Here is an 18,143-nt window from a genome sequence, read left to right as displayed (position 1 = left end):
TACCAGTATCCAGTAAAGCAGTAACATTGTGGCCATTAATCAGTACATTTTTGTAGCGTTGCACAGTATTTTCAGTCTCTCTAGAGCTCTCTGACTCTGGTCTTGGAGGATAGCATGCTCCACTAACTTTTGCTTTGCGAACAGGGCAAACTGAAGCTTTGTGACCAGGTTGTTGGCAGTAAAAACAAATAAGCTCCTTACCAGGTCCTCGTTGGTTTTGGGCAGTGCTGGTGGTACCTGGCTGGTCCTGGCTGTAGTCACGCCTCGCTGGTCTGGGCAGAAGCGGTTGAACTGGTGCACGTTGAGATGCGGTGGTTGACCGGGTAGCAGGTCCTCCCTTGCGAGCGTTGAGGTACTGCACGGCCAACTTGGCAGCGGTGAATCCGTCGGCTGGCTCGTGTTCCTTCACCCAGGTCCTCACATCGAAGGGGAACACCCGCAGGAGCTGCTCCATGATAATCGCCTCCCCGATCTCCTCCTTGGTACGCTCCTCTGGTCGAATCCAGCGACGATAGAGTCCTCTGAGACGGTGATAGGTCTCTGTGGGGCTCTCTCCAGGTGACAGGGTGGAAGAGCGAAACTGCTGGCGGTAGGTTTCCGGCGAAATGTCAAATTTGGCCAGCAGGGCCTCCTTCAGGTCCCCGTAACAGTGGGCCCTCTCCTCATCCATGGCAGAGTAGGCCTCCAGCGCCTTCCCACTCAGTAGGGGTACAAGTCGACACGCCCACTCTTCCTCTGGCCACCTCCAGGTTTTGGCTATCCGCTCAAAACGTAGCAGATAGTTCTCCATGTCCTCCCCACTTTGGTATTGGGGTATTTTGGGCTCACTGAAATGTCTCCATTCAGGTCTGGGTCGGTCATCCAGTTCCAGGGCTTGATGCTGCAGCTCAGCACCGCCCCCGCCCTCCATGCGACTTCCATATAAGGACGTCTGGCATCCAGGGTTTGGTAGTCCCATTCTTGGGCTACTGGCCGTGGACGTAGGGGTACCTGCCTCGAGGTGCGCAGGCAGGATTGGAGCAGGTAGGTGTGGCACCGGACGAACTCTGGGAGCTGGCTGAGGAGGAGGTGCACACTGAGCCACATTCTCTGCTGCAGGGAGGGAGGCCCTCAGACCCCGGAGTTCTGCCAGCAAACCTTCCTCCCGGCGTTGCTGACCTGCCAGAAACTCCCTCATCAAAGCCACCATCTCTTGACCAGGTTCCGACGATGGCTCTGGTTTGTCCTCCCACTCTTCTTCCTCCTCTGACTTCCATACTGGGTCCGGAGCTGCTGCCCCCTCTGGCTGTCGCACACGGCTTTGTGACCGCAGACCTGTGCGCTTTGGAAGGCGGACACCCTTCTTTCGACTTGCCATCCCACTTCTGACACCAGATGTGGCGGGGCTCTATTAAAAACTTAGGCAAGATCGAGATTCCAAGTGCAGGTGGTTTTATTGTGCCAGTGTCCAAAGTGCAAAAATCCCCAAAACAGTGCAAAATATTTACAGTGAGCAAAACAGTCCAAAAAGTATTTACAACAAAGAAACAGGGTCGAGTTCAGTGTTAACTGTCCCCTTTAAGATTCTGTGCAGCACACCGACGTTACCTGCTCTGTAACCGGTGGCAGACTGATTAACAGCCAGAAACGGCTCCCCTTTAAACCACCTGACTCCTCCCACTGAGCAACACATCAAAATCATTATAAAGACAAACAATTTAACCATAAACCTACCTTGTCTATGCTACGTTGAGCACACAGTAATAATGTACATTTAATGTCAAAAATAATGCCTGCAAAACGTAAAGAAAATTGTATTACATAATGTGCGTCACATGGTCTGCACCACGACACGAACAGCGTCTATTTCAACTACCAGGAAACAGTGGCTCGGTTTGGCAGAGGCGCCGTGTCGGAGGAGAGAGAGACGGCGTCATCGGACAGGTAAGAGACAAGTATGAAATAAATTGCTCTAACGCGCTCAAGTGTGCAGCCTTGAAGAATTAGTATCGGAGGAAAGAGGGGAAAAGGTGATAATAGTGAATACGGCGCGAATGAATGAAACAGCGGGGAAACGGGGAATGAACTCGTGTGTGCGGGATGAATCAGTGTGTGTGTGTGCGGGCATGTCAGTGCAGACCGCGGTTACGTGTAGGGGGAAAAACGTCACCTAAACTCGTAGACGGACTGACTCCGTCACATACAGTTTTGTATGAAAAGCGCTTTATAAATAAAGTTTGATTTGATTTGATTTAAGTACATGTGAACACACTCAGTGGAGTTGAACCCAAACCCGTCTCACTATGAATTGAACGCTCTTGTGTGTGTGACGTCTTTCCTGACGGAGACACTGTGGAGTTGCTCTTTATGTTGGTTGGAGTTGGGTTTAGTCCTGAGTTTGCTCCTTGTTCTGATGTGTTTGAAGTTTCCTGGAGATGTGTGTGCAGTCGTGATGGTAAAATGAGAGACGTGACGCACACAGTCGCACACATGAAGTGAGCACTTGTCACTGTCTCACAAAATGGTCACGGTGACAACATAAGACTTACCCGTCCCTTTCACGGAAATGAAAAATGGGATTACAAACAGACAACCCGTCCCTTCATTTTTCAACCAAATAATTCATGATTATTAATGGGGGACTAGACTTGTGTGGCTGTACTTTCACTTGCCCACTCGGGCTACTACACAGAGGAGACCACTTGCCCAAACTAAACTTGTAGTTGCCCGAGGCCAAAAGACGACGGTTAATGTGGAGCCCAGAGTCTCTCCTCTTCTTCTCTCTGCTCCTTGTGTCTCCTCTGTGGGCGGGACTTCCTCACCCATTTCCTGCAGAATCAAAGAGAGAAATCAAGAAGAAGGAAGTGAGGAAAGAAAAAAGAGACACGTCCTCTGAGTTTGTGTTTAACTCTCATGATCACAACAAGTGTCCTATTGGTGAGTGTCCTATTGGTTCAGGTGATGTGTCACACATGTGTGCGTCCTATTGGTTCAGAGTGATGATGTCACACATGTGTGGCGTCCTATTGTTCAGAGTGAGATGTCAGTCACACATGTGTGTGAATGTCACACATGTGTGCGTCCTATTGGTTCAGAGTGATGATGTCACATGTGTGCGTCCTATTGGTTCAGAGTGATGATGTCACACATGTGTGCGTCCTATTGGTTCAGAGTGATGATGTCACACATGTGTGCGTCCTATTGGTTCAGAGTGATGATGTCACATGTGTGTCCACAGAGTCGGTGCGGTTGGTCTCGGGGTCCGGTCTGTGTTCAGGATCAGTGCAGATCTGGGACGGGTCCTGGACCGGGGTCTGTGACGGGGACTTGGACCAGCGGGGGGCAGAGGTGCTGTGCAGGGAGCTGGACTGTGGGGCTCCTTCTCTCCTCCAGGGGGCGCTCTCTCCTCTGGGGCAGACGTTCCACTGTGAGGGACATGAGTCTGCTCTGATGGACTGTCCCCGCTCCAACTCAAGCACCTGCTCCTCTGGAGCCACTGTCCAACCTCACCTGCTCAGGTAAAGGGGCGGGGCTTCAGTGCTCAGGTAAAGGGGCGGGGCTTCACTGCTCAGGTAAAGGGGCGGGGCTTCACTCTGTCTCTTGTCTCTTCAGAGCTCAGGTTGGTGGGAGGAGCCAGTCGCTGTGCTGGGACTGTGGAGGTGAAACACAGAGGAGAGTGGAGACGAGTGGAGACTTTTGGACGCTGGCACCAGAAGGACACAGTTGGTGTGTGCAGAGACCTGGACTGTGGTTCTGCTGTTTATGGAGAACACAGAGATGATTTTCCACAGAGTCGTGTGTGGAGGGTCACATCTGACTGTGTGAAGGAGTCTTCAGTGAGAGAATGTGTCTCTGATTCATCTTCTTCCTCTCCCTGGGGTCTGGAGGTGAAGTGTTCAGGTAAAAGTGTTTTTGTAAATGTTCAGGTTGAATGTGTCCAAATAGAAGAAAGGAAACATGTGTGACATGGTTAAATGTGTGAAAAGTCCCTTTTGCAGCAGAGTTCTGCTTTAATAGTTGAATCTTGTAGATTGTGTGCAGCAGTGACAGTGACAGACTGTCTCATGTTCTCTTTGCTGATTCTCTGGAGATGGAGTAAACCTGTGTGTTTGTGATGGACGATGCTGGGAGTGTGTGTGTGTTTGATTCTTGTTGTAAATGGATTCTACATAAAAGATCCGTTTAGACAAAGTTGTGTCTCTGATTTGAACCCAAACCCCTCTCACTTTGAATCCAACGCTCCTGAGTCTGTGAGTCTCCTGGTTACAGAATCAGAGACTTTGTGATTTAACACAGTGAGTTTTACAAATGTAATTTGCCTTTGATCAGTTTCCATGAAAACTTTCTTAACTTTTGTTGCTTTACTTATTCACCATGAAAAGGTGTTTCTTTGTGAGAAAACAAATGATCTTCCTCAAATAAAAATAGAATAAATAATGCAAACAAAACTTTTTCATAATTTTGTACAGAGTTAATAGTTGAATTTTCTCAAAGGATTAATGACACTTTTCCAAACAATGTACCACTGTTAGATTTGTGTTTTCGTACACAATATTATTTTATTATAACTTTATTATGCACTTTATTTTGTTCTGTGGATGGTTTTATTTTTCGGGTATGCACTTCCTGTTGAGTTCACTTCCAGTGTCTTGTTGGATAAAACGCAGGATCTTTCTGTTGTGATGTTGTGCCGCACATGTTAAAAATAAAGACACTGGTCTGTGGAGGGAGTTGAAATGGAAAATAATAACAAGATTTTTCAGGACACCAGAGATCACAGCTAAAATGAATCCTGTAAATCCTGATACCTGCTGGTGAAACTGTGGTGTCTACCTAGGAACTCACACTCACAGATTTTGGACTTGTCCAAAGATCGGTCTGTTCTGGAGTGATGTTTTTGCAGCTCTCAGTACAGTATTTCAGCCATCATTTGTTAAAGAACCACAGCTCGCCATTTGAGGGTTAATCCCAGAAGGTTTTGGAGGAAACGATAAAAAATATCTCTGAAGAATCATACTGACTGCTGCACTTAAATGTATAACTATTAAATGGTTGTGCCCTGACCCGCCCACTTATCATATATGGATTGAAAAGGTGAGAGATTTATCGATGGAGCAAATCACTTATTCTTTAAGACTTAACAGAGAGTTCTTCATGAAGAGATGGAGTCCCATGTTTGCTCTTTTATTCCAACAAGTTTAGCACGTCTTATTTTCATTTATTAGGCCCAAGCTCCAGAGGCCGGCGAAGGGCCTATTAGTATCACAAAGCGATGCTCCAAGTGGCCGAAAAATGGCATGGCGTGACGTGACTCGCCCGTAGTGACCAGGGACCCTCGCCATCACGTAGCAATGCGCCTGAGGTTTCTGAAAATGTATAGTTTGTCGGCCAAAAAAAAGCGGAACATTGTTCTCGTATCAGTTGGTTTTTCTCCGAACCAACTCACCCATTTTTCTCCCACTGAACAATGACGAAAAGTCCTGAAATTTTTCCATCTGGTAAAACTCGCGCTTCTCTAACTTTTTGCTATTTTCATTTTCCAAACAGAAATAAAATGGCTCGTCAGCCCCAAACGACTCAAAAATGCATTAGGGAATACGAATGACACAAAAAAAATTTGCATGTACAATCATGAAATTTGACACAGACGTCGATCATGTCAAGACAAGGAAAAAATATTATTACGCCAACACCGTGTGCTCCACTAGGGGGCAGTAATATTGGCTGAAAGTTTGCTAAGCTGTTACGAACTCCTCCGAGGGCGTTCACCCCAACGAGCTCAAATTTGGTCCACATCATCTCAAGACGTAGAACAATAAAAGTTATCCAAATTGTTCACACACGTCTTACGATCTCTGAGCAGTGAAGCAACAAAAAATGCACACAATTTTGGACATTTACAAATTGCTCCCATTTGCTCAAACGAACTCCGATTTCAATGACATTTGAAACATTTGTTAAACTCTCTGCCCTGAAGCTACTTCATGTGAAAATTATGAATTTGGTGCATTAGCGCCCCCTATAGATTGAAACAAAATTTAATATGGAAGAAAATCATTTGTTCCCAAATAGTTGTTCAAAAGTTTCAGAAATTTTGCACAAAATTCCCTTTTGGCATCCTGATCCAAAAGTCAGTGACACCCATGTCATATTTTTTATGGCGTTGCCATAGCGATGACATAAACTCTCCTTTGGTAAAATCTACAAATTCTGGCACAAACTTTGGCCGATTTCATTCAAATTTTAATCGCGGGTTCACACCTCGACCCTGAACAGATGTATATATAAGAAAATCTCAGATGGGCGCAATAGCGCCCCCTAGGGAAATTGCATGGTAGTGCAAACATTTACTTTGTTGTAGACATATAAAATTTGGTACACAGATTCATGACATGGTCTTGATCAAAAAAGTCAATGACGACCCCATGCCATTTCCCATCGTGTTGCCATGGCGACAGGCCAAACATCTGCCCTTGCCAATAGGCCCGACAAAAACTTTGGCGTAGCCAAACCAAATTTGGTACACAGATGCATCATGGGAATAGGAACAAAAAAGTATATTACGCGGTTGCTAAGCAACCAACAGGAAGTCGGCCATATTGGATTGATCGTGCGACCTGTCCTTGTACTTGAACGAACTCGTCCTTGGGCGTTTGACCCAGACAGAATCATTCTGTATCATCTAGACAAGTGGGACATTAAAAGTTGTTAAAAGCTTTTTAAAAGGTCAAACGGTGTTGCCGTGGCAACGATGCAAATTTCAGGTTTGTTTTTAGGGCTCACCATCAAACTTCAACGACTGATAATTTGCACAAACTTTGGCCGATTTCACTCAAAGTTTAATCGTGGGTTCACACCCCGACCCTGAATAGACTGATATAAGTAAATAAAAAAATGGGTGAAGTTACCGCAAATACCTCCGTGGGAACGTGACAGGAAATACACACAAGAGACCATGAACACATGAATTAAACAATGTGGCGTACTTATCTTGCATCAACATGAGCCTTATATAGAACACAGTTAAAAACATTTTTAACTAGTTATCAAGATGAGTTTAATCCAGTCCTTCGTTAGTCCAAAAGGTGGCAACCGCTGTCCATCGCGGTTTTAACCGGTCCAAGCATTGGCACCTGATGGTCTGGTATGTAGATGATGTGGGTCTGTTTCTTCAAAGCAAAATGAGGAGTGTCATTATTTCACAGTCCTTATCACTTTAGCAGAGCCATGATAATGTCCCATTCTGATTCATGTCCCACTTTGCGTGGGGGGAAGTGAGGTGTGAAAACACAGAAGATCAGTTCTCTTGGGGATGTAAATACCAAGAGGCAGTCAGACAGATCCGACTTCTCCAGGTTCCGGGTTTGTGGATTCTGTCAGAATGGGGGAGCAGGCCCTGAACAGGCACCTTTCCCTACACTTTCATTTGGTAATTTTAGAAATTTTTAGAAATATTTTCTGCCAAATCTGAGATGGTTCATGGGGAGATTCATTGAAAACGGCTGATTTCATACAGACTGATCCAAAAACATCTTTCCCCTTGATAAAATTCACCAAACATTCTCTTTGTTCCGACTTTAAATCCTCGATTTGGGAACACAGAATGTCTGATTGGCTGGTGTCTGGACTCACACTTCTGGAGTTTTTCCAAATCGTCTAGTGTTTTCTGACTCCTGACCTAGAGCTGGAGAGAAATGAAACTGAGCGGAGGCACTAGGGGGCGCCAGACTGGACACATTATAGGATTATTTAGATCAGAACCAGCGCCTCAGGAAAGACCCATTCACCCTCAACTCATGTCTCCTCCTTGTGTCTCCTCTGTGGGCGGGACTTACTCATCCTCATCATGAACACAACAAGTGTCCTATTGGTTCAGAGTGATGATGTCACACATGTGTGCGTCCTATTGGTTCAGAGTGATGATGTCACACATGTGTGCGTCCTATTGGTTCAGAGTGATGATGTCACACATGTGTGCGTCCTATTGGTTCAGAGTGATGATGTCACACATGTGTGCGTCCTATTGGTTCAGAGTGATGATGTCACACATGTGTGCGTCCTATTGGTTCAGAGTGATGATGTCACACATGTGTGCGTCCTATTGGTTCAGAGTGATGATGTCACATGTGTGTCCACAGAGTCGGTGCGGTTGGTCTCGGGGTCCGGTCTGTGTTCAGGATCAGTGCAGATCTGGGACGGGTCCTGGACCGGGGTCTGTGACGGGACTTGGACCAGCGGGGGCAGAGGTGCTGTGCAGGGAGCTGGACTGTGGGGCTCCTTCTCTCCTCCAGGGGGCGCTCTCTCCTCTGGGGCAGACGTTCCACTGTGAGGGACATGAGTCTGCTCTGATGGACTGTCCCCGCTCCAACTCAAGCACCTGCTCCTCTGGAGCCACTGTCAACCTCACCTGCTCAGGTAAAGGGGCGGGGCTTCAGTGCTCAGGTAAAGGGGCGAGGCTTCACTCTGTCTCTTGTCTGTTCAGAGCTCAGGTTGGTGGGAGGAGCCAGTCGCTGTGTTGGGACTGTGGAGGTGAAACACAGAGGAGAGTGGAGACGAGTGAATCCCTCTGGACGCTGGGACCAGGAGGCTGTAGCTGGTGTGTGCAGAGACCTGGACTGTGGCTCTGCTGTTTATGGAGAAAAGAGAGATGGTTTTCCACAGAGTCGTATGTGGTTTGTCAGACCTGACTGTGTGAAGAAGGCATCAGTGAGAGAATGTGCCCGGGGTCCGTCCTACTATTCCTCTTCCTCGGGTCTGGAGGTGAAGTGTTCAGGTAAAAGTGTTTTTGTAAATGTTCAGGTTGAATGTGTCCAAATAGAAGAAAGGAAACATGTGTGACATGGTTAAATGTGTGAAAAGTCCCTTTTGCAGCAGAGCTCTGCTTTAATAGTTGAATCTTGTAGATTGTGTGCAGCAGTGACAGTGACAGACTGTCTCATGTTCTCTTTGCTGATTCTCTGGAGATGGAGTAAACCTGTGTGTTTGTGATGGACGATGCTGGGAGTGTGTGTGTGTGTTTGATTCTTGTTGTAAATGGATTCTACATAAAAGATCCGTTTAGACAAAGTTGTGTCTCTGATGACGTCATAGATGAGAAAATAAAGCTGCTTTTGTCTTAAATGTGTCCATCCATCCATCCATTTCCTTCCGCTTATCCGGGGTCGGGTCGCGGGGGCAACAGCCTAAGCAGGGACTCCCCGACTTCCTTCACCCCAGACACGTCCTCCAGCTCCCGAGGTGTTCCCAGGCCAGTCCAGAGACATAGTCCCTCCTCCCGGTGGGACATGCCCGGAACACCTCCCGAGGGAGGCGCCCAGGAGGCATCCGAAACAGATGCCCGAGCCTCAACTGGCTCCTCTCGATGTGGAGGAGCAGCGGCTCTACTCCGAGCTCCTCCTGTGTGACTGAGCTCCTCACCCTATCTCTAAGGGAGACGCCCAGCCACCCTGCGGACGAAACTCATTTCGGCCGCTTGTATCCACGATCTCGTCCTTTCGGTCACTACCCAGAGCTCATGACCAGAGGTGAGAGTAGGAACAAAGACTGACCAGTAAATCGAGAGCTTCACCTTTCGACTCAGCTCCTCTTCACCACAACGGTCCGATACAGCGACCGCATCACTGCTGAAGCTGCACCGATCCACCTGTCAATCTCACGTTCCGTCCTTCCCTCACTCGAGAACAAGACCCCGAGATACTTGAACTCCTCCACTTGAGGCAAAGACTCTCCACCCACCCGGAGAGGACAAGACACCTTTTTTCGGTCGAAAACCATGACCTCACGACCGGGATGAAAACCACACTGCTCTTCCTGGATCCAAGGTTGGACTATCAGCCGGATTCTCTTCTCCAGTCCCTGGCATAGACCTTACCATGAAGGCTGAGGAATGTGATTCCCCTGTATTTGGAACACACCCTCCGGTCCCCCTTCTTATACAGAGGGACCACCACCCCGGTTTGCCAGTCCAGAGGTACTGTCCCCGACCGCCACACGATGTTGAAGAGGCGTGTCAGCCAAGACCCACAACATCCAGAGACTTAAGATACTCAAGATGGATCTCAACCCCCGGAGCCTTGCCACCAAGGAGCTTTAACCACCTCAGTGACTTCAGCCAGCGTGATGGATGAGTCCACCTCCAAGTTCCCAGCCTCGACTTCCTCCTCGGAAGACGTGACGGTGGGATTGAGGAGATCCTCAAAGGTTTCCTTCCACCGCCGGACAACGTCCTCAGTCAAGGTGAACAGTTCTCCCCCTGCACTGTAAACAGTGTTGGTGAAGAACTGCTTCCCCCTCCTGAGGCGCCGGTTTGACAGATTTTCCTTGAGGCCGTCCGATAGTCCTCCTCCATGTTCTCCCCGAACTCCTCCCAGCTCCGAGTTTTTGCCTCCGCGACCGCACGAGCTGCAGCACGCTTGGCCCGCCGGTACCATCAGCTGCCTCAGGAGTCCCCCGAGCCAACAAGGCCCGATAGGACTCCTTCTTTAGCCTGACGGCATCCCTTACTTCCGATGTCCACCACCGGGTTCGGGGATTGCCGCAGCGACAGGCACCACAGACCTTACGCCCACAGCTCCGAGCAGCCGCATCGACAATAGAGGCTGAGAATGAAGCCCACTCGGACTCCATATCTCCAGCCTCCCCCGGAATCCGGGAGAAGTCCTCCTGGAGGTGCGAGTTGAAAGTCCCTCTGACAGAGGCTCCGCCAGACGTTCCCAACAGACCCTCACTACACGCTTGGGCCTGCCAGGTCTTTCCGGCTTCCTCCTCCGCCAGCGAATCCAACTCACAACCAGGTGGTGATCAGTTGACAGCTCAGCCCCTCTCTTCACCCGAGTGTCCAAGACACGCGGCCGGAGGTCAGATGACACGACTACAAAGTCGATCATCGACCTCCGGCCTAGGGTGTCCTGGTGCCACGTGCACTTATGGACACCCTTGTGCTCGAACATGGTGTTGGTTATGGACAAACTGTGACTAGCACAGAAGTCCAATAACAGAACACCGCTCGGGTTCAGATCGGGGAGGCCGTTCCTCCCAATCACCCCTCTCCAAGTGTCACTGTCGTTGCCCACGTGGGCGTTGAAGTCCCCCAGGAGAACAACGGAGTCCCCGGTCGGTGCACTGTCTAGTACCCCTCCCAGGGACTCCAAGAAGGCCGGGTACTCGAGTACTCTGCACTGCTGTTCGGCCCGTAGGCCGACACCACAGTGAGAGACCTGTCCCCGACCTGAAGATGCAGGGACACGACCCTCTCGTTCACCAGGGTGAACTCCAACACACAGTGGCTGAGCAGTGGGGCAATGAGCCCACACCAGCTCCACCCCCCCACCACCAGCTCCACCCCCCCAACACCAGCCCACCCCCCAACACCAGCCCGCCGCCGCTCCCCGCGGCCAACACCAGAGGGTCCAACCCCTCTCAAGGAGTTGGGTTCCAGAGCCCAAACTGTGCGTGGAGGTGAGGCCGACTATATCTAGTCAGTAACACTCAACCTCTGGCACAAGCTCAGGCTCCTTCCCCCCCAGCGAGGTGACATTCCATGTCCCCAGAGCCACAGTTTCCATGTCCAGAGATCCGGTCGTCGAGGCCCCGTCGACTGGCGCCCAGGCTTAAATGTGTTTCATTTGTAAAGTGGAAGTGTCAGTGCGTTTACATGTGCAGCAGGATCCCGGTTATGACACTGTTCTGGACAGAGTGTTTCCATGAGCTCAGAGAAACCAGGATACTCATGTCCCTGTGCACATGCACCATCAGAGGAGACGGGACATTTACACTGGTCGCTATGGCAACTATGGCACAGATATGACAAAAGATAAACATGGAGCATCTTTGATCATTTAAGACTTTTTAACTGATTTATAACAACAAAAAACACTTACACACATTCAACTAACAACACACACACACACACACACACACACACACACAGATACTCGAGTACATGTGAACACACTCAGTGGAGTTGAACCCAAACCCGTCTCACTATGAATTGAACGCTCTTGTGTGTGTGACGTCTTTCCTGACGGAGACTCTGTGGAGTTGCTCTTTATGTTGGTTGGAGTTGGGTTTAGTCCTGAGTTTGCTCCTTGTTCTGATGTGTTTGAAGTTTCCTGGAGATGTGTGTGCAGTCGTGATGGTAAAATGAGAGACGTGACGCACACAGTCACACACATGAAGTGAGCACTTGTCACTGTCTCACAAAATGGTCACGGTGACAACATAAGACTTACCCGTCCCTTTCACGGAAATGAAAAATGGGATTACAAACAGACAACCCGTCCCTTCATTTTTCAACCAAATAATTCATGATTATTAATGGGGGACTAGACTTGTGTGGCTGTACTTTCACTTGCCCACTCGGGCTACTACACAGAGGAGACCACTTGCCCAAACTAAACTTGTAGTTGCCCGAGGCCAAAAGACGACGGTTAATGTGGAGCCCAGAGTCTCTCCTCTTCTTCTCTCTGCTCCTTGTGTCTCCTCTGTGGGCGGGACTTCCTCACCCATTTCCTGCAGAATCAAAGAGAGAAATCAAGAAGAAGGAAGTGAGGAAAGAAAAAAGAGACACGTCCTCTGAGTTTGTGTTTAACTCTCATGATCACAACAAGTGTCCTATTGGTTCAGAGTGATGATGTCACATGTGTGCGTCCTATTGGTTCAGAGTGATGATGTCACACATGTGTGTGTCCTATTGGTTCAGAGTGATGATGTCACACATGTGTGCGTCCTATTGGTTCAGAGTGATGATGTCACACATGTGTGTGTCCTATTGGTTCAGAGTGATGATCACACATGTGTGCGTCCTATTGGTTCAGAGTGATGATGTCACACATGTGTGTGTCCTATTGGTTCAGAGTGATGATGTCACATGTGTGCGTCCTATTGGTTCAGAGTGATGATGTCACACATGTGTGCGTCCTATTGGTTCAGAGTGATGATGTCACACATGTGTGCGTCCTATTGGTTCAGAGTGATGATGTCACACATGTGTGCGTCCTATTGGTTCAGAGTGATGATGTCACACATGTGTGCGTCCTATTGGTTCAGAGTGATGATGTCACACATGTGTGCGTCCTATTGGTTCAGAGTGATGATGTCACACATGTGTGCGTCCTATTGGTTCAGAGTGATGATGTCACACATGTGTGCGTCCTATTGGTTCAGAGTGATGATGTCACACATGTGTGCGTCCTATTGGTTCAGAGTGATGATGTCACACATGTGTGCGTCCTATTGGTTCAGAGTGATGATGTCACACATGTGTGTGTCCTATTGGTTCAGAGTGATGATGTCACATGTGTGCGTCCTATTGGTTCAGAGTGATGATGTCACACATGTGTGCGTCCTATTGGTTCAGAGTGATGATGTCACATGTGTCCACAGACTCGGTGCGGTTGGTCTCGGGGTCCGGTCTGTGTTCAGGATCAGTGCAGATCTGGGACGGGTCCTGGACCGGGGTCTGTGACGGGGACTTGGACCAGCGGGGGGCAGAGGTGCTGTGCAGGGAGCTGGACTGTGGGGCTCCTTCTCTCCTCCAGGGGGCGCTCTCTCCTCTGGGGCAGACGTTCCACTGTGAGGGACATGAGTCTGCTCTGATGGACTGTCCCCGCTCCAACTCAAGCACCTGCTCCTCTGGAGCCACTGTCAACCTCACCTGCTCAGGTAAAGGGGCGGGGCTTCACTGCTCAGGTAAAGGGGCGGGGCTTCACTGCTCAGGTAAAGGGGCGGGGCTTCACTGCTCAGGTAAAGGGGCGGGGCTTCACTGCTCAGATAAAGGGGCGGGGCTTCACTCTGTCTCTTGTCTGTTCAGCGTTCAGGTTGGTGGGAGGAGCCAGTCGCTGTGCTGGGACTGTGGAGGTGAAACACGAAAGAGAGTGGAGACGAGTGGATCCTTTAGGACGCTGGGACCAGGAGGACACAGCTGTTGTGTGCAGAGACCTGGACTGTGGTTCTGCTGTTTATGGAGAAAAGAGAGATGGTTTTCCACAGAGTGATGTGTGGAGAGTCAGATCTGACTGTGTGAAGGAGTCTTCAGTGAGAGAATGTGTCTCTTATTCATCCTCCTCTTCCTGGGGTGTGGAGGTGAAGTGTTCAGGTAAAAGTCTGATCTTACATTTTTATGTCTCTCAGATGTGTTTTCTAGTTGCTCTAGAGGAGCAACTCTAGAGGAGCAACTAGAAACTAGTTCTGGGCTCCATGGACTCAGGCTCCAGTTGAGTTTGTGTGTAAAAGTGTGGCTACTTGGTCACTGCATCCAACAGATCAGTGTGTGGAGGCAAAACAACTTTCTCCAGCTAAACTCTGACAAGACTGAAGTCATAGTGTTTGGTCCACAGAAACAAAGGGACAGTGTCAGCATCACCTCCAGTCTCTCTCTCTAAAACCTTCAAATCAGGCAAGAAATCTCAGGGTAATAATGGACTCAGACTTGAACTTTAACAGTCACATCAAATCAATAACATCTGCAGCCTTTTACCATCTAAAAAACATAGCAAAAATCAAAGGTTTACTGTCTAAATCAGACTTGGAGAAACTTATCCATGAGTTTGTCTCCAGTAGATTAGATACTGTGATGTTCTGCTCACTGGTCTCTCCAAACGAGCTGTGAGACGCTGCAGAACATCCAGAACATCCAGAACATCCAGAACACTGCAGCTCGGGTCCTGACTCGAACTAGGAAGTCCGAGCACATGTGTCCTGGTCTCAGGTCTCTGCTCTGGCTCCTGTGGCTCAGAGACTTTAAAACGTCTCTGTTTGTACAAGTGTCTCCATGTCTGAGCACCAAAGTCCATCTGTGACATGTTAGTGTCATATGAACATCTCACACTCTGAGGACCTCAGGGACCAACTCCTGCTGGTGCCCAGAGTCACGACTAAACAAGAGGAGTCAGAGTTTCAGGTTCATGCAGCTAAAACCTGGAACAGTCTGAACATGTGAGACAGACTCGACTTTGACTCTGTTAAATCCAGGTTCTGTTTCACTGTGCAGATGACTGAAAGGTTTTCATTCCGCACTCTTCTCTCTAATTTATGTCTCTCTTTTTTAATTTTTAATCTCCATGAGCTTCATTTGGAGCTGAACACTGTGGGTGTCGTCACGCTCCCTCAGAAAACTTCTTCAGTCTGTGGTCCTGGTTTTGTGACGTGTGGATCTGCTGTGTCCTGTTGTTTCAGGTCCGGGCCAGAAGGGGCGCCAGAGAGAGGACCTCAGAGGACCTGGAGATAGACCTGATCAGATCCACCTGAGTCCTGGACCGGACACTGGCCCTTAGACCAGGTCAGGTCTGAGACCTTGGACTTAGACCGGGTCGGGCGCGAGTCCCGGACTCAGACCGGGTCGGGCGCGAGTCCCGGACTTAGACCGGGTCGGGTGTGAGTCCTGGACTTGGACCGGGTCGGGTGTGAGTCCTGGACTTGGACCGGGTCGGGTGTGAGGGATGTTCAGTCCATTTGTGTAAATACAGAGTCACTGTTTTGTTCTATTGTTTAGTGACTCTTTTTATAATCCTTCTTTTGTGGCTGTTTTGTGTTTTCAGATTTTCTTTTACTGATGTTTCACAAACTCACTCCAGTCAGTTCAAATCTGATCTTAGAACATTACACACTGTTCACAGACTTGAGGCTTTGGTTTGAAATGATTCTGATGCACAGGATCCAGGTGCAGTCTACTTCCTGTTAAGGCCAGAGAACTTTGCTTTAGTTTGAAATGAGACGACCCGTAGAAATCATAGAAGATCTGATCCTCTGGAGCGTCCGACAGAACCACGCCCACACTGGGACGAGACTCTTTCAAAAAATGATCTATAACCACGTGCCAGAGTGTTCCATTCATATATTTGTATATTGTTCACACAGTCATAGTTTCAGAGGCGTTTTGTTCGTGGAGCCACTTAAAAGTTTCATATAAAAAAGAGTGTCACTATAGAAATGTGCTCAATGTTCTATTTACATTTGACCAATAAAATGAACACATTTGAATGAAACACACTTGTGTTTTTGTTTTTGTTGTCAAAGAAACTAAAGACACACTGGGCCTCATTAATGAATCTTCTTAAAAAATGTTTGTAACTTCCACGTTTAGAAGCTGCTGAGAGACTGAGCCAGATTCACAAAGTGTTTTTAAGATCCCACATTCCTTCTTAAGTGACAGTTGTCCTGAATTTACCAACACCGAGCGACGAACACCACGATCATTTACATTTCATTTACACAGAAAATTAATAAGTATTTGGTTAGAAACGCCCTCTGAAGTTCCAAATATGTCCAACATGAGATGGATGCTGGTGTTGAGTCCAGCGCGGGGACCAGGATCAGGGACCAGGATCAGGGACCAGGATCAGGGACCAGGATCAGGGACCAGGATCAGGGACCAGGATCAGGGACCAGGATCAGGGCTGTGTGGGGCTGTTCACACCAGAGCGTCCAGTTTCTATGTAAAGTCTCGGTGGACATGGCGCGTCGAGGATGTTTTGGTGTCGACACCAGAAAATGGAAAATGCTGAACTTTATCCAGAGACACAGAGACATTTTTATCAGGAAGAAAGAGAAAGACCCGAAAACCAGAACCACAGAACTACACCAGGACTGAACCAGGACTACACCAGAACTGAACCAGGACTACACCAGAACTAGACCCAGACTAGACCGGGACTAGACCAGGACTGAACCAGGACTAGACCAAGATTATACCAGGACTAGATGAGGACTAAACCAGGACTAAACCAGGACTAGGCCAGGACTAGACCAGGACTACACCAGGACTAGACCGGGACTAGACCAGGACTACACCAGGACTGAACCAGGACTACACCAGGACTAGACCAAGACTAGACCAGGACTACACCAAGACTAGACCAGGACTAGACCAGGACTAGACCAGGGTCATTAGTGGAGTATAAATCTAAACACGTCGCAGTCGTCGAGTCGATTTCCTCCACTGATGATTTTATGTCATAAAAACACTAAAGTCTCTCAGTCTGGTCTGGACATCGTTTCAGGAAAAGAGCAGGTTCTTGTTTCTTGTTTCTGGGGCGTCGGGGGCGTCTAAATTCAAATGTAAAGGCGTCCAGACAGAGACGTCGAGGGCGTTTTGTGACGCTCTGGTGTGAACGCACATATAAACATGTCACTCGTCGTAGGACCAGTGTTTTCTTTATTGTCTTGTTTATCCACAACTTTGTCTTCTAGAATTAATCTCTTTTTGCGAATGGATCTTTCTAATGTTGGTGAGGATCTTTTCACGGTCGATTCTTTCGAGGTTCAGCTCACAGACTCTTCGACTCGTGCGTCGTGTTGATCACAGGAGCCAGTGTGGGTTCGTTGAATCATAAACTAGTGCAGGTTTTCCTCCATAAATTAATGACATTTTAGTTCAGTAAATGTTCTTCTTTCATTAAATAAACTATGAAACTATTTAAATAACAAACACCTAGATGAAAGTGACGTGAGTTTGTCTTGATGGGACCATTGGAAATCTCTTGGTGGTTTATGTTCTCGAGACATAATCCACGTCTTTTTTTTTGATAATTCCCTTGTTTGATCCTGATGAGTCATTTCCAGAGGAACAGTGAAGAATCGAATCGTTTTATACTTTATACTACAGACCTGCCTGGAGTCTTATATAAGCCTAATATAAAGGAAACACAGACTGTCAGTGTATGATCTGTACAAACCCACTATTAAAATGACTCAGTACAAATACAACATGAACATCATGATCCACAAACCCTCTGTGACTCTCTGTGACTCTCTGTGAACCTCTGTGACCCTCTGACCCTCTGTGACCCTCTGACTCTCTGTGACCCTCTGACCCTCTGTGACCCTCTGTGACCCTCTGACCCTCTGACCCTCTGACCCTCTGTGACCCTCTGTGACCCTCTGACCCTCTGACCCTCTGACCCTCTGACCCTCTGTGACCCTCTGACCTCTGACCCTCTGTGACCCTCTGACCTCTGTGACCTCTGACCCTCTGACCCTCTGACCCTCTGTGACCCTCTGACCCTCTGACCCTCTGACCCTCTGACCCCTCTGTGACCCTCTGTGACCCTCTGTGACCCTCTGTGACTCTCTGTGACCCTCTGACCCTCTGTGACCCTCTGTGACCCTCTGACCCTCTGTGACCCTCTGACCCTCTGACCCTCTGTGACCCTCTGTGACCCTCTGTG

General features: G+C 48.4%; 1 protein-coding gene across 1 annotated transcript; it reads left to right on the top strand.

Annotated features, from left to right (window-relative positions):
- The first annotated feature begins 3,107 nt into the window (after positions 1-3,107).
- LOC129410882 (scavenger receptor cysteine-rich type 1 protein M130-like) lies at positions 3,108-15,962 on the top strand. Its single transcript, XM_055159852.1, has 8 exons — positions 3,108-3,497; positions 3,592-3,879; positions 8,118-8,394; positions 8,462-8,752; positions 13,363-13,641; positions 13,790-14,074; positions 15,154-15,256; positions 15,516-15,962. Exons 3-7 carry the CDS (start codon positions 8,328-8,330, stop codon positions 15,249-15,251), a joined length of 1,020 nt encoding a protein of 339 aa, XP_055015827.1. The 5' UTR covers positions 3,108-3,497; positions 3,592-3,879; positions 8,118-8,327; the 3' UTR covers positions 15,252-15,256; positions 15,516-15,962.
- The last annotated feature ends 2,181 nt before the right edge of the window (positions 15,963-18,143 follow it).

This window comes from Boleophthalmus pectinirostris, unplaced genomic scaffold (assembly GCF_026225935.1).
Source record: "Boleophthalmus pectinirostris isolate CB_2022bp ecotype Guang Dong unplaced genomic scaffold, ASM2622593v1 HiC_scaffold_2824, whole genome shotgun sequence".
Lineage (NCBI taxonomy): Eukaryota > Metazoa > Chordata > Actinopteri > Gobiiformes > Gobiidae > Boleophthalmus > Boleophthalmus pectinirostris.
The sequence above is the reverse complement of the archived record's forward strand: the minus strand, read 5'-3'. Positions and strand labels throughout refer to the sequence as shown.